The 18903-nt window shown below is 45.6% G+C and overlaps 1 protein-coding gene across 2 annotated transcripts in view; it reads right to left on the bottom strand.

The window, feature by feature from the left end:
• Window positions 1–2498, bottom strand: part of skia (v-ski avian sarcoma viral oncogene homolog a) — a 221509-nt gene extending 219011 nt beyond the window's left edge. Inside the window, exon 1 of one of the 2 annotated variants that reach the window (XM_068017163.1) lies at window positions 1171–2498. In XM_068017163.1, the coding sequence (XP_067873264.1) occupies window positions 1171–2079 (909 nt within the window). In that variant the 5' untranslated portion in view covers window positions 2080–2498. The remainder of the gene's footprint in view (window positions 1–1170) is intronic. The other variant, XM_068017162.1, reaches the window with a different exon arrangement.
• Window positions 2499–18903: the final 16405 nt, after the last annotated feature.

Genomic DNA, 18903 nt, shown 5'->3' with positions numbered 1-18903 from the left:
TTTTTTATATTCATAACAATTGATGCAAATGACCAGTTGAGCGTTTCCTTTTCTATTCAGTTAAGAGGTAGCCCAAGGTTCACGGCCGTAACCTTTACCCACGCACAAAAAACAATCAATGCAGTGTCTGCTAGCTCCTGTTTGGAAATCAGAACGAAAGGGGGTGGGGATGGGTGCTGATAGAGAAAAAGTAAAAAAAAACCCAAACGTTTTTCATTTTTATATCTGTTTTCCAATGAAATCTGCATTAATGGGTTAATAGCGTACTTTGAGGTAGAAAAGTTGGCAGTCGTTCGAGTTTCGAATCGCAACATTGTATTTTGCATAGTTTCTTAAACTCCATATTTTTATAATTTGGAATTAATTGCCCCAGAGATTCAGTATATATCCTTAAGTCGCATGTGTATTTTCCAGTTGAAACGTGAGCGAAACTAAGCAGAGCCGTGATCATGTTAAAATCTAGTTTGAGTATAGATCGGATTAAGCAGCTTCCCCAGTTCTCACTTCGGCATTAAATCTCCTCAGGACTGCTGAATGGATGTAGATTGGATAAAACAGTGCCCTACAGAGGCCATGCCTGCAGTTGTTAACAGTCAGCTTTCTCCATACAAATGCACTTCTCACCAAACCACTCCCACATATTAGTGAGCAGGGAAACACACACCCTTGTCTGAAACTATCATATTGAGCAGCCCGTAGTCAACTTAATGCTTCAACTTAGCACGTCATTATCTGTAATGGGAAACGATTAAAATACATACACCTTCAAGTATTTAAAGATAACGTTCATGATTTAAAAACGTCTCCAAGTGAAGGGAAAGTACATTGGGAAATAGATTCAAATGTATAATTTCCTCATAATTAATGATAAACAAAACGCTAGAAGCTGCTTACTGAACCCGCATACATAATACAAGCGTGACCAGTGGCGCTGCTTGTGAAACCGAAAACGATGGTTTAACTTTTTATATAAGGGTTGGGAGAAATTATGTTCGGATCTGAATCATGTTTGTCACCGCCTATGATGGGTTTGAAGAAAAACTGAGTGAAAGATTATAATTAAACACCTTCAATTCTAATTTTGACATGTTTTCTCTATACCATTGTGGAAATAGTCAACTGTTACAATCTATAGTAAAGAATGTGTTTCAAGTTCGAAAAAATGCTTACCCTGGGTGCTTTTCTTTTGTATTTGTTGCTGTAGTCAAATCTCTCTTTCATTTCATCCAGCAACTGTTCCAATCTTGCCTTTTCTTCTTTTCCTGTGTAATCCTGGCTCAAAAGGACATAGGCTCTCCAGTTGGCCGAATCGAAACCCCAGTGGCAGGTTCTGTTTTCCAATGATTTGTGTGAGTGTACTACAAATTTGTGAGGAGGGTACATAAGCCTGCAGTCCATGCACTGGATACATGCAGCATGAGGGTTACCGTACAACTCAGGCACAAAGAGTCCCTTGCACTTCCCAAAACACTCATGGTATACTTTGAAGCTTTTTTCTGTGATCTCTAACTCAATAGTGCTGGAGTATTCTTTTTTACAATGGGGAGGGTAGGTGCCTCCATAGAGTAAGGCATTGCAAAGCCTCTCTGCGTCTGTCTTGGTGATCAAGCCACAGGATGGGGCAGAGAAGGGCAAGATCCCCATGACTTTCAGGATCTCCAGCTGGTCTGCTGTGCATCTAGAGCAGTAAATATGCAATTCATCACATACCGAATTGATCTGTTGGAGGGAAAAATCTCTAAGGACAGAGTTCAGGATCTGAGGCAAGCAAAGCCTCTTCTCCCCACCAACTACAAAACAAGAAATGGTCTCCCCCTCCAGAATAGTCTCGCATCTCTCCGTTGATCGGTCCGAGGGGATGAAGAGGGGTCCGGGCATGACGGGAGGGGGCTGTATGGGTAGGTGAATAATCTGATCTGTCTCTTTCCCAGTTTCCTTTTTGTACATCATCTCGTGAGCCCATCGAGCAGAGAAAGCCGCCGGTCCTCCAAGCGAACTCATACTGCTGAGATGAAACTGCTTTAAGGTTTGCTGGAGTCCTGGATGAGGCTGAAAACTAGATCTTGGTACAGTCTCCATGATTTCTGGCCCCAAAAAGCACACCCGTTTTGTATAAAATCAGATAAATCCTTCTTCTTTAAAAAGCCACGGCTTCCAAGTTTGCCCCACCACCACGGACAAAATTAAAGTAGCTCATGAAATCCAGTCTCTAAACGTGCTGTGTTCCTGCAGCACTCTTGCCTTCAAACATATCCACAATCGTACCCTTAAAAAGATCTCTTCAAGCAAATGCTCGTTGAACCAGTCCTTCGAAATCCAGTCCCCAATTTGTTTTAGACTCTGTACTTTGTTTCCTTTTTTCTTTTTTTCCAGCCCTCCTTTACGATCTGCAAGCGTAAAGACGCGGCACATCCACACAATACGACCTTGCAGCTCAGACTGCCTTCTCCCCTCTGTCGGCGTCTAGGTCAGGCATTGAATCTCAGCCAAGAATGCGTCTGACTCCCCCAGGGCTCTTCCAGGAACCAGCACACTGCCCACCGATTTCAACAGCAGCCGACAAACATGCAATAACTGGTTTCACAGATCATTAGCTTTTAAAACTACAACGCAGAAGGGAGAGTTTTTGTTTCCAAAGTTCACTCAACATCATTTATTCTCAGGATTAGTCACCAGTAGTTTTATTTTACAAAACACGTTCTGTGTTTCACAGACCATCACCTTGGTGCATTATAACGTGAGCGGTAGTTTTTATAAGTAGTCCAAATAATTATACAATGATCAAGTATTAATGTAACGTTGCTTTCATGGATAATCAACAATTTAGAAAAAAATACTGAAAACCATTTATTTTAACACATTTAACTTAATAAGCTTTTGTATGTACGACTTTCTCGATCTAAATTTGCTTTCGGTGTCAGCTGACAGAACTCTTGCCTCTGAATCAGAGGGTTATGGGTTCAACTCCGACTCCAGGACTTGAGCACAAAAATCAAGGCTGACGCTTTGGTAAACAGACGGCTGCTGCACTGTCGGAAGTGCCATCTTTTCGATGAGATGTTAAACCAAGGCCCCATCTGCCCCCTCAGGTGGGTGTAAAAGGTCCCATGCCATTATATCAAAAAGAGCAGGGTTATCCACAGTGGCGCAGTGGTTAGCACCGCAGCCTCACAGCTCCAGGGACCCGGGTTCGATTCCGGGTACTGCCTGTGTGGAGTTTGCAAGTTCTCCCTGTGTCTGCGTGGGTTTTCTCCGGGTGCTCCGGTTTCCTCCCACAAGCCAAAAGACTTGCAGGTTGATAGGTAGATTGGCCATTATAAATTGTCACTAGTATAGGTAGGTGGTAGGGAAATATAGGGACAGGTGGGGATGTTTGGTAGGAATATGGGATTAGTGTAGGATTAGTATAAATGGGTGGTTGATGTTCGGCACAGACTCGGTGGGCCAAAGGGCCTGTTTCAGTGCTGTATCTCTAATCTAAAAAAAAATTTATCCTTCAGTCAACAGCACAAAAATAGATTATCTGGTTATTATCACATTGCTGTCTGTAGGAGCTTGTTGTGCACAGTTTGGTTTCTGTGTTTCCTACATTACAACAGTGACAATACTTCAAAAGTATTTCATTGGCTGTAAAGCCCTTTGAGACGTCCAGTGATTGTGAAAGGTGCTATATAAATGCAAGTCTTTTCTCCATCAGCATGTAATATCAGAACAAATTCAAACTGAATAAAGCTATCATCCCTTAAAGGTTATTATATTAACATATTATTTAAAAGACACAACTGATAGATATTTTGTGGCTAAAAACTCAGATGATAGCTAAAAATCCCTCAAGCAGTATGGTTTCAGAAATATGGACCCTGCCGGAATTATACATGATGACTAGACGCCATACACTCAATGTATAACATGTAGATATGTTGTTTAGATACAGTGAAATTCAAGCTCAATATCATTTAAGTCCAAATAAATTGTTAACACGTTCCACCTTCAAACATATTTGCCAAATCCTGGGCTTCCTTATTAAACCCTGGTGAATGTACTGCCGTATATGGTACTAAGCCATATATCAGGAACGTTCAGGTTCAATGTGCAGCCTTTGCTGATTTAGTTGATCCCATCTAGCACAGTAAAATCCTCCGTCCTCAATCAACTAAAACCGTACTCCTTATTTCCTTTTCAGTCATCTGAGTGTCTGGCATATGTAGAAACCTATTACAGTGCTTAAGGATCACAAAACTAAGCTACTGAGAAATCAACAAGATAGTGTTTATCTGTTTGCCCAGTCTAGAGTATGCACTCTTCCTTGAAATAGATATGTCTCTCTTAACCAAGTCGAGAGAGTTTAGGTGCAGTATAGAAAAGGTCAAGGCTTAGAAATTCCCAATTGTGAACAGCGTACTACTAGAGTTTAACCAGCTAAATGGAGCTTAGGTCATCTTGGTTCAGGATCAGGTCACTGAGTTTACCATGGAGGGTTGACTCGGTTACAATCTCTTATCATTAGACATGGAGTGATATTGACCCCAATAGATCCTGGTTATTCCTGCCCCAGGAGGATAACTGCTAATTGATCATTAGACAATGGAAAATTATGCATTTGAGCCATTGGTACATACCAAACCTTATCATACTCAGTCTCCACATAATTTCTTTGAGGAACTGTGGTCCCAAGTCTGAGTTTTATCGGGTACACAGTAAACATAACATCTACTCAATGTGATGTAAGGACTTTCACAGACAGCTTGTGGGATGACGACCACCTTTTTATCTAAACATTGAAGTCTTTTGCGGAATAACAGGCTTACTTGTCAACAACTGCTAATATAGTTCCTGATATATATTAATAGGCTGCGTTTGCTGACAACGCTACCAGTAGGTGGCGCTGCAGTGGCACATGTGCAATTGCAGCATGTGTCATTAAAACATCACAGTCTGCGACTTCAGGTAGCTGCCAGGACTAAAGATGGCGCTGCTCAAATAATCACACGAAGGTAACCTAACCTAAACACATGGCAGTACACAATGGCGGGAGGGAAAGAGCGAGCAAGCCAGCGGGACGGGGGCGAGTGAGCGGGTCGGGGACGGGGGGAGCAGAGGGGCCGGAAAGAGCGGAGCGGCTGGAGAGAGCAGCAGGGGGTGGAGGGGGGGAGCAGAGGGGCCGGAAAGAGCAGCGAGGGGGAGCGGAGCTGCCAAAAAAGAGCGGGGCGGCCAGAGAGAGCAGTGGGGCGGGGGGGGGCGGAGCTTGACGCATGGGTTAGCGTTGCATTGCTGTACGCGTAAAGCGCATGCGCTAACCAGTTCTGGCAAGTCGGAACGCAGCGCATGCGCAGAGAGCAGGAGACCGTGTGCGCACCTTGGCGCAGCCTGATGACGTCAGTGGCCGGCTGCATTGTCAGGAATCACTTTGATATTAATATATATATTAATGACCTAGACCTTGGTGTACAGGGCACAATTTCAAAGTTTGCAGATGATACGAAACTTGGAAGCATTGTGAACTGAGGAGGAGGATGGTGTAGAACTTCAAAAGGACATAGACAAATTGGTGGAATGGGCAGACAATGTTCAATGCGAAGTGATACATTGTGGTAGGTAGAACATGGAGAGACAATATAAAATAAAGGGTACAATTCTAAAGTGGGTGCAGGAGCAGAGGGGCCTTGTGCATAAGTCATTGAAGGGGGCAGGACAGGTCGAGAGCAGTTAATAAAGCATACAGTATCCTGGGCTTTATTAATAGCGGCATAGAGTACAAGAGCAAGGAAGTTATGTTGAACTTGTATAAGACACTAGTTCGGCCTCAGCTGGAGTATTGTGTCCAGTTCTGGGCGCCACACTTTAGGAAAGATGTGAGGGCATTGGAAAGAGTACAGAAAAGTTTCACAAGAATGGTTCCACGGATGAGGAACTTCAGTTATGAAGATAGATTGGAGAAGTTGGAACTGTTTTCCTTGGAGAGGAGAAGGCTGAGAGGTGATTTGAAAGAGGTATTCAAAATTGTGAGGGGTCTGGATAGAGGAGATAGAGAGAAACTGTTCCCACACATGAAAGGATCAAGAATGAGAGGGCACAGATTTAAAGTATTTGATAAGAGAAGTAGAAGTGACATGAAGAAAAACTTTTTCACGCAGCAAGTGATTAAGGTTTGGAATGTGCTGCCTGAGAACGTGATGGAGGCAGATTCAATTGAAGCATTCAAAAGGGAATTGGGTAGTTCTATGCAAAGGAAGAATGTGCAGGGTTACGGGAGAAAGTGGGGGAATGGAACGGAGGGAATTGCTGTTTCAGAGAGCCAGTGTGGACACGATGGGCTGAATGGCTATCCCCTGCACTGTAATGATTCTGTGGGTGTAGAACTTTGGCTCACTGAAAAGTTGGTGTAGACCTCAGGCCTCTCATCCTGTAACTGTTTCCCTTTTTGCCGCAAATGCACCGCAGATCTTGGTCCTGAACTACTTCCTGATTGTGAGTAATATGTACTGTAGAGTACATGAGTGAATATTGGTTAAGGACAGGACTATATTTGGCTATGGTGCCCTCTGTGGTTGAATAGCATTCTAACATAAAATCACAGAATGATTACAGCACAGAAGAAGCCATTCGACCTGTCACATCCATGCTGGCTCTCTGCCAGAGCAATTTAGCTAGTCCCACACCCCTGCCCTTTCCTCGTAGGCCTGCAAATTTTCTCTTCAGGTGCTTCTCCAGTTCCCTTTTGAAAGTGTTACGACCAGGTGAGAAATGGGTCTAGGGTTCCCTCTCAGCCTTCATCTGTTTTTAGCTCCCCTTTAGTGAATCCTTGTTCACTGCTTTCCAATTATAAGGCAAATAAACCAGCCCAAAACAGGTTTTCTTAGGTTTAAAGAAGAAAGGTGAAATTTTATTAAACTTAAACTCTAATTTGGTTAACGCCTATGGATACACGACGCACCCATGCCAGCATGCATAAGCGATACACACATGCAGATAGAGACAGAAAAGAGAAGAAATAAAGTGGAAAAGTTTGAGGCAATGTCTGAAGATAGTTTTGGTTACTGTTCTTTGAGCTCGCTGTAAAGTCCTTGATTGTAAGTAGGTCTTGCTTTTTGTTGGTGCCCAGTATTCCTCTTAAACCTTGTTCAATTTAGGAGACTTTTCTCTCTTGAAGTTCATATGTCCTCAGTGGGTCCAGAGGCTTGTGAGAAAGAGATGAGAGCTGACAGAAGAGGTCTTCTCACCTCAGGAGCAAACAGCCTTTGGGTTTAAAAACTATCTGTGGCTAGTTCAAAAAAACGTGGACCAGTTAGTTATTCATGTGACCAGCTGGTCTAACCTTAGCAGTCTCTGGAATGCTCCTCTTACATACAATGCCTGATGATAAAAGTCCATTTTAGGATAAGTGGGTAAGGGAAGTAACCTCTCGTCTCTATTGGTATGCAAATGTCCTCCATCCAAGTCTGGCAGCCCTTGTAACAGGCCTTCTCTTCTTCCCAGCAACAATTTGAAATTTAATGGCCATATGGCAAAATTTATATGCCTCATTCTTGGCAGGTGGGGGCCCAGCATGACAAAAGCCACAATTCTGATGGAATCTGCCTCCACCATACCTTCAGGCAGAGCATTCTAGATTCTAGCCACATGTTGTGTAAAAAAAAAAAGAAGCTTTTCCTCATCTCGCCTTTGATGCTTTTGCCAGTCACTTAAATCGGTGTCCTCTGGTTCTTAACCCTTTCGCTAATGGGAACAGTGGGCTGGAATTTCATTATGAAGGCGGGAAACAGGAACCGGATCTGGTTTTGGGTCAGAAACCTGCCTTCTGTGGGAAACTGATACAGATTGCAATTTTTAAATGACTAAGCCCTAAATTGATATGGAGACGGGTTTTCTGTCCATAGAACCAGTGGGATTGAAAATGGCAGTGGGTCAGATCATTTGTGGGGCTCTTATAGACTCCTATGGCAGCTGTCACTGAGGCTGCTTGTTGTCCTGAAGGAGAGATCTACTTTCCACAGTACCAAAGGGAAGTGAACACTGAAATACAAGCAAAATACTGTGGATGCTGGAAATCTGAAATAACCGGAAACGTTAACTCTGTTTCTCTCTCCATAGATGCTGCCAGACCTGCTGAGTATTTCTAGCACTTTGTTTTTATACCAGAGGGAAGCAAGGTGTCACAGGGAAGCTGGAGGGCTGGCACTAGGGGCAGGGCAGCCCCTTGCTTCACCAATGCCAACCTGGATCTAATGCTGGAGGCTGTGAAGGAAAAGAGGGAGATCCTCTTCCCAAAGGGTGGCAAGAGGAGGCCACTTCATCGTGCAGTAGGGGATCCTCTCTGTTCAGTGTTATCCCCCTCCACTCCCTCTTCTTCCTCCTCTAGATGTCCTGCACCTCCTCCTCTAAGCCGTCTCCTTCCAGGGCCTCACTGTTCTCAAGGTCCACACCTCTCGGGAGGGCCATGTTATGGAGAGTGCAGCAGACCGCTATAATGACCGAGACCCTTGCAAGAGGGTATTGGAGGGTGCCACCTGACCAATCCAGGCACCGGAATCGCATCTTCAAAAACCCGATGGCCTACTCAAATGGTTGGCCTGCTGAGTAAGTGGCATTGGTTGTTTTGCTTCTGTTCCTCTGTCTGGGGCTCCCATAGTGGGGTCAGTAGCTATCTCTTCAAGGGATTTCCCTTGACTCCATCTATGCACTTTGGGGGATGGAGTGAAGTACCAAGGCAGCCTGGACTGGCGGAGGATGAATGAGTCGTGGTAGCTGCTAGGAAAGTGAGTGCACACAGAGGTAGCTCTTCTTGTGGTTGTGGACCAGTTAGACGTTGAGGGAGTGGAAGCCCTTCCTGTTGATGGATCCCATGGACAGGTTGCTGGGTGCCTTGATGGCTTCATGGGCACAAGCAATGAATGCCCTGCACCTGGGAGAATCCAGTGATAGAAGTTGAACCCAATGCCCTTTGTGTTTGCACAGGCCCATTTGTGTCAAAGTGGATGTATTCCCCTGCCCTCTTGAAAATGGCATCCGTGACCTGCCTGAGAGCCCGATGAGCTGCTGACTGCGAGATATCACCTAGGTCCACGGCTGATCCCTGGCATGACCAGGTTGTATAGAAGTTGAGGGCAACGGGGACCTTGATGTGCCTGAAGGTAAGGGACTGCCATGGGGGCCATGAGTCCTCAGGTCATCACGGATCAGAACACACAGGTCAGAGATCATCTGCCTGGATCGGCACAGCCTCCTACGGCACTAGCGCTCTGTCATTTGCAGGGAGCTGACTCTTGGGCTGTGCACCCGATGTCTTGCAAAGCACCTTCCTCCCCTTGCAGCCCCCACTGTACTCCTCTAGTCTCCTGCTGTCCAGGAGGTTGGATTAGCCACAGCTCATCCTAGCTGCTCTGTCCCATGTCAGAGTAGCCTGTTCCCATCTGAACTCCCTCAGCTGGGCTTTGTACATTCACCAGACCTTCCTCTGCCAACCCACCTACCCCAATGATGCCAGCAGCCTCATGTCCCCCTCCAGTTTCCTGCCACTCACCACTGAGAAAAGCAAGTCTTACAGCTGCAGCAATGGCCACTCTGTGGGACTTTTGAAGCAGCTGAGCTTTTATTTGGGCCTCTGCAGTCTTTTAATCAGCCCTTCCCATAGCCCTCAGGGCCCCCTGCTGCGCTCACATCTTGAACATCCTGTTGTGTTCCCCCCATGGTGTCCTCCACATTTCCAGCCTTTTAAAAATTAAAACCTGCTGCTAACAAGCCTGTTAATGAGCTTTTCAATGAGTTCAACAGGTAATTAATTGGAGGCATGTGCCTGACCCGTTCCCTCGCTGCCATTGTCCCTTGAAAAATGGTGTTGTGTTCCAGTGGGTGGCAGGACCCTGTGCCCATTTCCATGAATGCGATATTCAAATTGCTCTCGCCTCCGTTCCTGCACACAGCGGGCTTTAAAAATCCAGCCCAGTTTCTCACTATCTACTCTGTCTCGACCCCTCATGATTTTGAACACCTCTATCAACTCTCCTCTCAACCTTCTAGAATCATGGAGTCATTATAGCACAGAAGGAGGCCATTGGCCATCGAGTCCATGTCGGCTCTCTGTAGAGCAATCCAGTCAGTTTCATGCCCCTGGTCTATCCCCATAGCCCTGCAAGTTTATTTCCCTCAAGTGCCTATCCAATTTCTTTTTGAAATCATTCATCGTCTCCGCTTCCATGACCCTCGTAGGCAAGTTCCAGGTCATTACCACTTGCTGTGTAATAAAGTTCTTCCTCACATCCCCCCCTGTATCTCTTGCCCAAAACCTTAAATCTGTGGCCCTTAGTTCTTTTGCTATCAGCTAATGGGAACAGCTTTTCTTTGTCCACCTTATCTAAACCTGTCATAATCTTGGACATCTCTATCAGATCTTGCCTCAACCTCCTTTGCTCCAAAGAGAACAACCCCAGCTTCTCCAACCTAACCTTGTAGCTAAATTCCCTCATCTGTGGAATCATTCTGGTAAATTTCCTCTGCACCCTCTCCAGGACATTCTTCCTGAAGTGTGGCCTAACAGAACTTTATATAGGTTCAGCATCACCTTTCCTTTGTACTCAATACCTCAATATATGAAGCCAAAGATCCCATATTCTTTGCTAACTACTCTCTCAATATCACATGCCACCTTGAAAGATCTATGCATATGAACCCCCAGGCCCCTCTGTTCCTGAACACTCTTTAGAACTGTGCCATTATGTATATATTGCCTCTCCCTATCCCTTCTGCCAAAATGCATCACCTCACACTTCTCTGTATTAAATTTCATCTGTCACTTGTCAGCCCATTCTGCTAGCCTATCTGTGTCCTGTTGCAGTCAATTGGTTTGATCTTTACTGTTTGCCACCCCTCCAAGTTTCGTATCATGGGCAAATTTTCCAATACCCAAGTTATTTATATATATCAAAACAGCAATGGTCCCAGCAGTGACACTTGGGGAACACCACTGTATATTATCCTCCAGTCTGAGAAACAACCATTTACCACGACTGGCTGTTTTTTGTCCTTAAGCCAATATTTTATCTAAGCTGACACTGACCTTCCTATTCCATGAGCTTCAATTTTGTCAACCAGTCTTTTATGTGGTACTCTGTCAAACACTTTGGGCTGAATTTTACAGACCCCCCCCACCGATGACAGGGTTTTTTTTGTGGGGGGGTGGGGGGGCGGGAAAATGCCTCCTGGAGAGGGCCACCACGCACCCCGATGCCAGGAGGGCCCGGCCTGATATTGTTTGTGGTGGCCCCCCACTGCTCAGCGACGGGACCTCCATTTAAATATTTAAATAAATTAAAATTAACAATTAAATTATAGTTACGCCGCCACCTTCCGGCCTGCTGCGATCTTCCTGCCACTGGCCGGAACTCCCGCGCCTTCGGATCCCCGTCCAAGTAATCGAGGCGGAACACCTGTGGGGAGGGGGAAGGAGGTAAGTTTCCCAGCGCAGGAGGGGGGAAACAGTGTCAAAGGAACATCGTTGGTGTAGTGGATGGTGGGAAGGGTTTTAGGATAAAGTTTATGCACTTTGTGGGGGGTGGCGGGGAAGCTCAGGTGGACAAGCTAAGTGTTTGTGGTGGGGGGAGGGAAAGAGGGGCAAAATAATTATTTTAATCACGGTTTCTTTAAATTGTTAAATTTAGCAGTAGGGCTCAAAGTCCTTTAAAAATGGCATCAACACCTGTGCACAAGCAGCTGATGCCATTGCCGGGGATGGCCAGCCCACCCCCTCCATGTGATCGGGGGGCGGGGGGCGGGGGAGGAGAGGGGGTGCAGTGGGCCGCCCCGGCTATTTGAATGAGCCGCCGCGCTTAGGATTGCGGCGGCTCCACAACGTGCAGCCCGCACTGGCGGGCCACCATAGTTTTCGCCCGCCGCTGATTTCGGCGGAAGTATAAATTTCAGCCCTTTCTTCAAATCCAAGTAGCCATGTTCTCTTCTCCAAGGAGAAACAACCCCAGCTTCTCCAGTCTATCCATGCATCCCTCAACTCTAGAACCATTCTCGTAAATCTTTTCTGCATCCTCTCTAAAGCCTTTACATCCTTTCATTAGTGCAGTGCCTGGAATTTGACACAATATTCCAGTTGAGGCCGAACCAATTTTTATGAAGATTTATCATAACTTCCTTGTTTTTGCACTCATGCCTCTATTTATAAAGCCCAGGAACCCTTATGCCTTTTTAACCATTTTCTCAACCTGTCCTCCCACCTTCAACGGTGTATGCATTTATAACCCCAGGTCTCTGTTCCTGCACCCACTTTAGAATTGTATCTTTAATTTTATATGCCTCTCCTTGTTCTTCCTACCAAATGTATCACTTCACACTTCTCTGCATTAAATTTCGTATGCCACGTGTCTGCCCATTGCACTGGCCTGTCAATATCTTCTTGAAGTCCTTTACTATCCTCCTCTCAGTTCACAATACTTTCAAGTTTTGTGCCATCTGCAAATTTTGAAATTGTGTCCTTTACAGTGAAGTCTAGGTCATTAATATATATCAAGAAAAGCAGTGGTTCTAGTAACGACCCCTGGGGAACTGTACTGTATGTTCCTCCAGTCCAAAAAACAACCATTCACCACTACTGTTTCCTGTCCCTCAGCCAACTTCGTATCCATGCTGCAACTGTCCCTTTTATTCTCTGGGCTTCAACTTTGCTGGCAAGCTTATTATGCAGCACTTTATCAAAAGCCTTTTCGAAGTACATGTACGCACCACATTACCCTTTTATTGGCCAGGACAACAACAACCTATATAGCACCTTTAATGTAATAAAGTGTCTCAAGGTGATTCACAGGAGCATTATAAATGCAAGTATAACAAGACACAAAAGGAGATATTAGGTCAGATGACTAAACGCTTGGTCAAAGAGGTAGGTTTTAAGGAGTGTCTTAAAGGAAGAAAGCGAGGTGACAAGACAGAGAGGTGTAGGGAGGGTATTCCAGAGCTTGGGGCCCAGGCAACTGAAGGCACGGCTACCAATCAGGGATGCACGAGGCCAGAATTTGAAGAGCACAGATATCTTAAAGGGTTGTGGGGCTGGAGGAGATTAGAGATAGGGAGGGTTGAGGCCATGGAGGGATTTGAAAATAAGGATGAGAATTTTGTCCAATCAATTGCATGGTTTGCTGGCATCAAAGCAGGTGTCATAATATTCTTTAAAACAATACTTGCAGAGAAAAGAACCTTGGGCCCAAAGCCAATTATTGCATGTGCATTGTTGCTTAGCAACTTGAAGATACTCATTAGTTGCATTTCCTAATGGTACCCCCCCTTTTTGCTTTAATGGGGGGTGGGGGGGAGGTGTTGGGGAAAGATATAAAAGTTTTGAAATCACCCAGCAAGGGAGGGAATTCTCATTAAAAATAGAAAAATGTTGACAATATTATAATAAAGGTAATGAATGTCCGTAATCATGACATCCATAAACTACTTGAACTTCAGGTTCAGAGGTAGGCCATTGAGAGCTGAGATGAGGAGGAATTTCTTCACTGAGGGTGGTGAATCTTTGGAATTCTCCACCCCAGAGGGCTGTGGAGACTCAGTCATTGAGTATTTACAAGACAGAGATTGATAGATTTCTAGATATTAAAGATATCAAAGGATATGGAGATAGTGCGGAAAAATGGCGTTGAGGTAGAAGATCAGCATGATCTGGTTGAATGGCGGAGCAGGCTCAAGGGGCCGGATGGCCTACTCCAGCTCCTAATTCCTATGTGAACTCTTAAGTTTTTGATAACTTAACCCTTCTCCCAGTTATCTTATTGCTCACTCCACAATCTGTGACCAGAGTACATAGATATTACAAAATCACAGAATTGTTACAGTGTAGAAGGAGGCCATTCGGCCCATCGTGTTTGCACCAGCTCTCCGAATAAGCCATTCACTTTTTAAAAAAAATTTATTCATGGGATGTGGGCGTCGCTGGCCAGGCCAGCATTTATTGCCCATCCCTAATTGCCCGGGAGAAGGTGGGTGAGCTGCCTTCTTGAACCGCTGCAGTCCAAGTGGGGTAGGTACACCCATCGTGCTGTTAGGAAGGGAGTTCCAGGATTTTTAACCAGCGACAGTGAAGGAATGGCAATATAGTTCCAAGTCAGGATGGTGTGTGACTTGGAGGGGAACTTGCAAGTGGTGGTGTTCCCATGCATTTGCTGGCCTTGTCCTTCTAGTTGGTAGAGGTCGCGGGTTTGGAAGGTGCTGTCTAAGGAGCCTTGGTGCGTTGCTGCAGTGCATCTTGTAGATGGTACACACTGCTGCCACTGTGCGTCGGTGGTGGAGGGAGTGAATGTTTCTGGATGGGGTGCTAATCAAGCGGGCTGCTTTGTCCTGGATGGTGTCGAGCTTCTTGAATGTTGTTGGAGCTGCACCCATTCCAGGCAAGTGGAGAATATTCCATCACACTCCTGACTTGTGCCTTGTAGATGGTGGACAGGCTTTGAGGAGTTAGGAGGTGAGTTACTCGCTGCAGGATTCCTAGTCTCTGACCTTCTTTTGTAACCATGGTATATATATGGCTACTCCAGTTCATTTTCTGGTCAATGGTAGCCCCTAGGATGTTGATAGTGAGGGATTCAGCGATGGTAATGCCATTGAATGTCAAGGGGAGATGGTTAGATTCTCTCTTGTTGGAGATGGTCATTGTCTGGCACTTGTGTGGCACAAATGTTACTTGCCACTTATCAGCCCAAGCCTGGATATTGTCCAAGTCTAGCTGCTTTTCTACACGGACTGCTTCAGCATCTGAGGAGTCACGAATGGTGCTGAACATTGTGCAATCATCACGAACATCCCCACTTCTGACCTTATGATTGAAGGAAGGTCATTGATGAAGCAGCTGAAGATGGTTGGGCCTAGGACACTACCCTAAGGAACTCCTGCAGTGATGTCCTGGAGCTGAGATGATTGACCTCCAACAACCACAACCATCTTCCTTTGCGCTAGGTATGATTTCAGCCAGCTGAGGGTTTTCCCCGATTCCCGATTGCTCCTTGATGCCATACTCGGTCAAATGTCGCCTTGATATCAAGGGCAGTCACTCTCACCTCACCTCTTGAGTTCAGCTCTTTTGTCCATGTTTGAACCAAGGCTGTAATGAGGTCAGGAGCTGCGTGGCCCTGGCGGAACCCAAACTGAGCATCACTGAGCAAGTTATTGCGAAGCAAGTACCACTTGATGGCACTGTTGATGACGCCTTCCATCACTTTACTGATGATTGACAGTAGGCTGATGGGGCGGTAATTGGCCGGGTTGGACTTGTCCTGCTTTTTGTGTACAGGACATACGCGGGCAATTTTCCACATTGCAGGGTAGATGCCAGTGTTGTAGCTGTACTGGAACAGCTTGGCTAGGGGCGCGGCAAGTTCTGGAGCACAGGTCTTCAGTACTATTGCCGGAATATTGTCAGGGCCCATAGCCTTTGCAGTATCCAGTGCCTTCAGTCGTTTCTTGATATCATGCGGAGTGAATCAAATTGGCTGAAGTCTGGCATCTGTGATGCTGGGGACTTCAGGAGGAGGCCGAGATGGATCATCAACTCGGCACTTCTGGCTGAAGATCGTTGCAAATGCTTCAGCCTTATCTTTCGCACTGATGTGCTAGGCTTCCCCATCATTGAGGATGGGGATATTTGTGGAGCCACCTCCTCCAGTTAGTTGTTTAATTGCCCACCACGACTCACGGCTGGATGTGGCAGGACTGCAGAGCTTAGATTTGATCCGTTGGTTATGGGATCGCTTAGCTCTGTCTATCGCATGCTGCCTACACAGTTTTGCACACAGATAGTCCTGTGTTGTAGCTTCACCAGGTTGACACCTCATTTTGAGGTTTGCTAGGTGCTGCTCCTGGCATGCCCTCCTGCACTCTTCTTTGAACCAGGGTTGGTCTCCTGGCTTGATGGTAATGGTAGAGTGGGGGATATGCTGGGCCATGAGGTTGCAGATTGTGGTTGAGTACAATTCTGCTGCTGCTGATGGCCCACAGCGCCTCATGGATGCCCAGTTTTGCATTGCTAGATCTGTTCAAAATCTATCCCATTTAGCACAGTGGTAGTGCCACACAACACGAAGAAGGGTATCCTCAATGTGAAGGCGGGACTTCGTCTCCACAAGGACTGTGTGGTGGTCACTCCTACCAGTACTGTCATGGACAGATGCATCTGTGGCAGAGATTGGTGAGGACGAGGTCAAGTATGTTTTCCCCTCTTGTTGGTTCCCTCACCACCTGCCGCATACCCAGTCTCGCAGCTATATCCTTTAGGGCTCGGTCAGTAGTGGTGCTACCAAGCCACTCTTGGTGATGGACATTGAAGTCCCCCACCCAGAGTACATTCTGTGCCCTTGCCACCCTCAATGCTTCCTCCAAGTGCTGTTCAACATGGAGGAGTACTGACTCATCAGCTGAGGGAGGGCAGTAGGTGGTAATCAGTAGGATGTTTCCTTACCCATGTTTGACCTGATGCCATGAGACTTCATGGGGTCCAGAGCTGATGTTGAGGACTCCCAGGGCAACTCCCTCCCTATTGTATACCACTGTGCCGCCACCTCTGCTGGGTCTGTCCTGCTGGTGGGACAGGACATACCCAGGGATGGTGATGGCAGTGTCTGGGACATTGTCTGTCAGGTATGATTCCATGAGTATGACTATGTCAGGCTGTTGCTTGACCAGTCTGTGGGACAGCTCTCCCAACTTTGGCACAAGCTCCCAGATAGGAGGACTTTGCAGGGTCAACCGGGCTGGGTTTGCCATTGTCATTTCCGGTGCCTAGGTCGATGGGGTCCGTCCGGTTTCATTCCTTTTCATTGACTTAGCGGTTAGATACAACTGAGTGGCTTGCTAGGCCATTTCAGAGGGCATGTAAGAGTTAACCACATTGCTGTGGGTCTGGAGTCACAGGTAAGCCAGACCAAGGACATTAGTGAACCAAATGGTTTTTTAACAACAATCGACAATGGTTTCATGGCCATCATTAGATGATGGCTTTTTAATTCCAGATTAATCAAATTCAAATTCCACCTTCAGCTGTGGTGGGTTTTGAACCCATGTCCCCAGAGCATTACCCTGGGTCTCTGGGTTACTAGTCCAGTGACAATATCACTACGCGACCACCTCCCCCTCATGTCATTCCCCTGCCTTCTCCCCATAACCCTGCACATTCTTCCTTTTCAGATAATCTAATTAATTTCCTTTCCTCAATTGAACCTGCCTCCACCATTCTCAGGCAGTGCATTCCAGATCCTAATCATTGCTACGTGAAGACGTTTTTCCTCATGTCACTTTTGCTTCTTTTGCCAATCACTTTAAATCTGTGCCCTCTCGTTCGCTATCCTTCCAGTGAATTTTAGAACATTAATTTATCAAATAATTCATAAGTAACTATTTTATCTTGTAGTTGATCATGTTAATGTGATGTATTGTTTCCAAGATTAAAATGCATTAGCTAATTTCAGTTGACCTGAATTTGATATAGAAAAACACCTTTTCACACTTAGTTTTAAATGTGAAATACCCTCGTTATTGTCATGAATATATTTGCATGTGAACAATGTTGACCCCTAACATAAAGGAATATTCAATTTCTGTCTGAACACATTAGTGTTTAAACAGGTGTTGGATTCAGGAGAACTTGCATATGAATCCAACATCCTTTTTAAAAGGGGCTGAAATTCTGCCCCTGTGCACCATTGGTACACAAAGGGAATGGAAAACCAAGATCAGCGTCAGTGCACCTGATATGTATTTTGGGTTTTTCAATGGCTGAGAGGACAGGAGATCTGCATTACTGCATAGCATAAGCCACATTAAAGTAATTCTGATGCATTGTGTCCATGGAACCAGCCCAATGCTTTGTGTCCTTAATAGTTGTATCCAGCATGCACAAATACTAAAACAAAATATGTTGGAAATACACGGGGGTCTTTCAGAATCTGTACAGCGAAAAAACACTAGTGCAACACGATGCTTTTTATCTCCGTTTTTCAAATCCTCTTGAATCTTTCTCTTGAAAACAGTGACTCCTGCTGGAGTGCAAACAGCCCTCCTGGTACTTTGCTGAAGTTGAGTGTCATCATGACATTGTTATCAAGCTGTTTCTGACCTCACTTAACCCCTACACGCATTTAGGGATCATTGGATAGCAATTAAGAACAGGAACCCTGGTTCATTTTTTTTTTCGATTCGTAGCCCATGAATATAGTGTTGCCTATGCTAAGATCAGCTAACTTAGCACAGAACGGCAGTTGAACCAGGGACCTTCTTAGGTCCATATGATTCAGTATCAGAACCCATAGTACATTTATTCACACTGACTCACGGGAAGGACGTTTTCTTGTTTTTGAATGCCAGATTTCTCTAGCTGATTCTAGTGCAGTAGACAAAGTAGGTAGGAGAGGAAACTGCAACAAGCCAGCCATAGGAAAATGGGAATGGTCCATGAAAGCATCAGGATATTTTGGCTGTAGAATCTGTTTGCTGTCTGCTTCAGCATCTCCACTGCTAGGAAGATGTAATCACAGCAGGACAATTTTACATAAGTAGTTCCAATATGTGCACATAGATATTTATAATGGAATAGCAAAAACTGCTGGAAATCTGAAATAAAATGGAAAATGCTGGAAACACTCAGCAGGTCAGGCGACATCTGTGGAGAGGGAAACTGAGTTAACAGCTTAAATATAAACCTCACTGCCACCCCCCACCCCAATGGGTGGGACCCTATCCCTATTGATCCCTCATTCCCTCAAGGAAGACTTTGGCTTTGCCTCTGCCAATCGCTACCTCTCTCCATCCCCTACTGCAATCGCTGACCCAGAAGCCCCCCTCTGGTCTCGATGGTCCCTTGCCTTCCAGCCAATCACAGCCATTCCCACGGCATCCCAATTGATGACTTCTTCA

Source organism: Heterodontus francisci, chromosome 37 (genome assembly GCF_036365525.1).
Source record: "Heterodontus francisci isolate sHetFra1 chromosome 37, sHetFra1.hap1, whole genome shotgun sequence".
Taxonomy (NCBI): domain Eukaryota; kingdom Metazoa; phylum Chordata; class Chondrichthyes; order Heterodontiformes; family Heterodontidae; genus Heterodontus; species Heterodontus francisci.
Note: the sequence above shows the minus strand (reverse complement) of the source record. Positions and strands in the feature narration are given on the sequence as shown.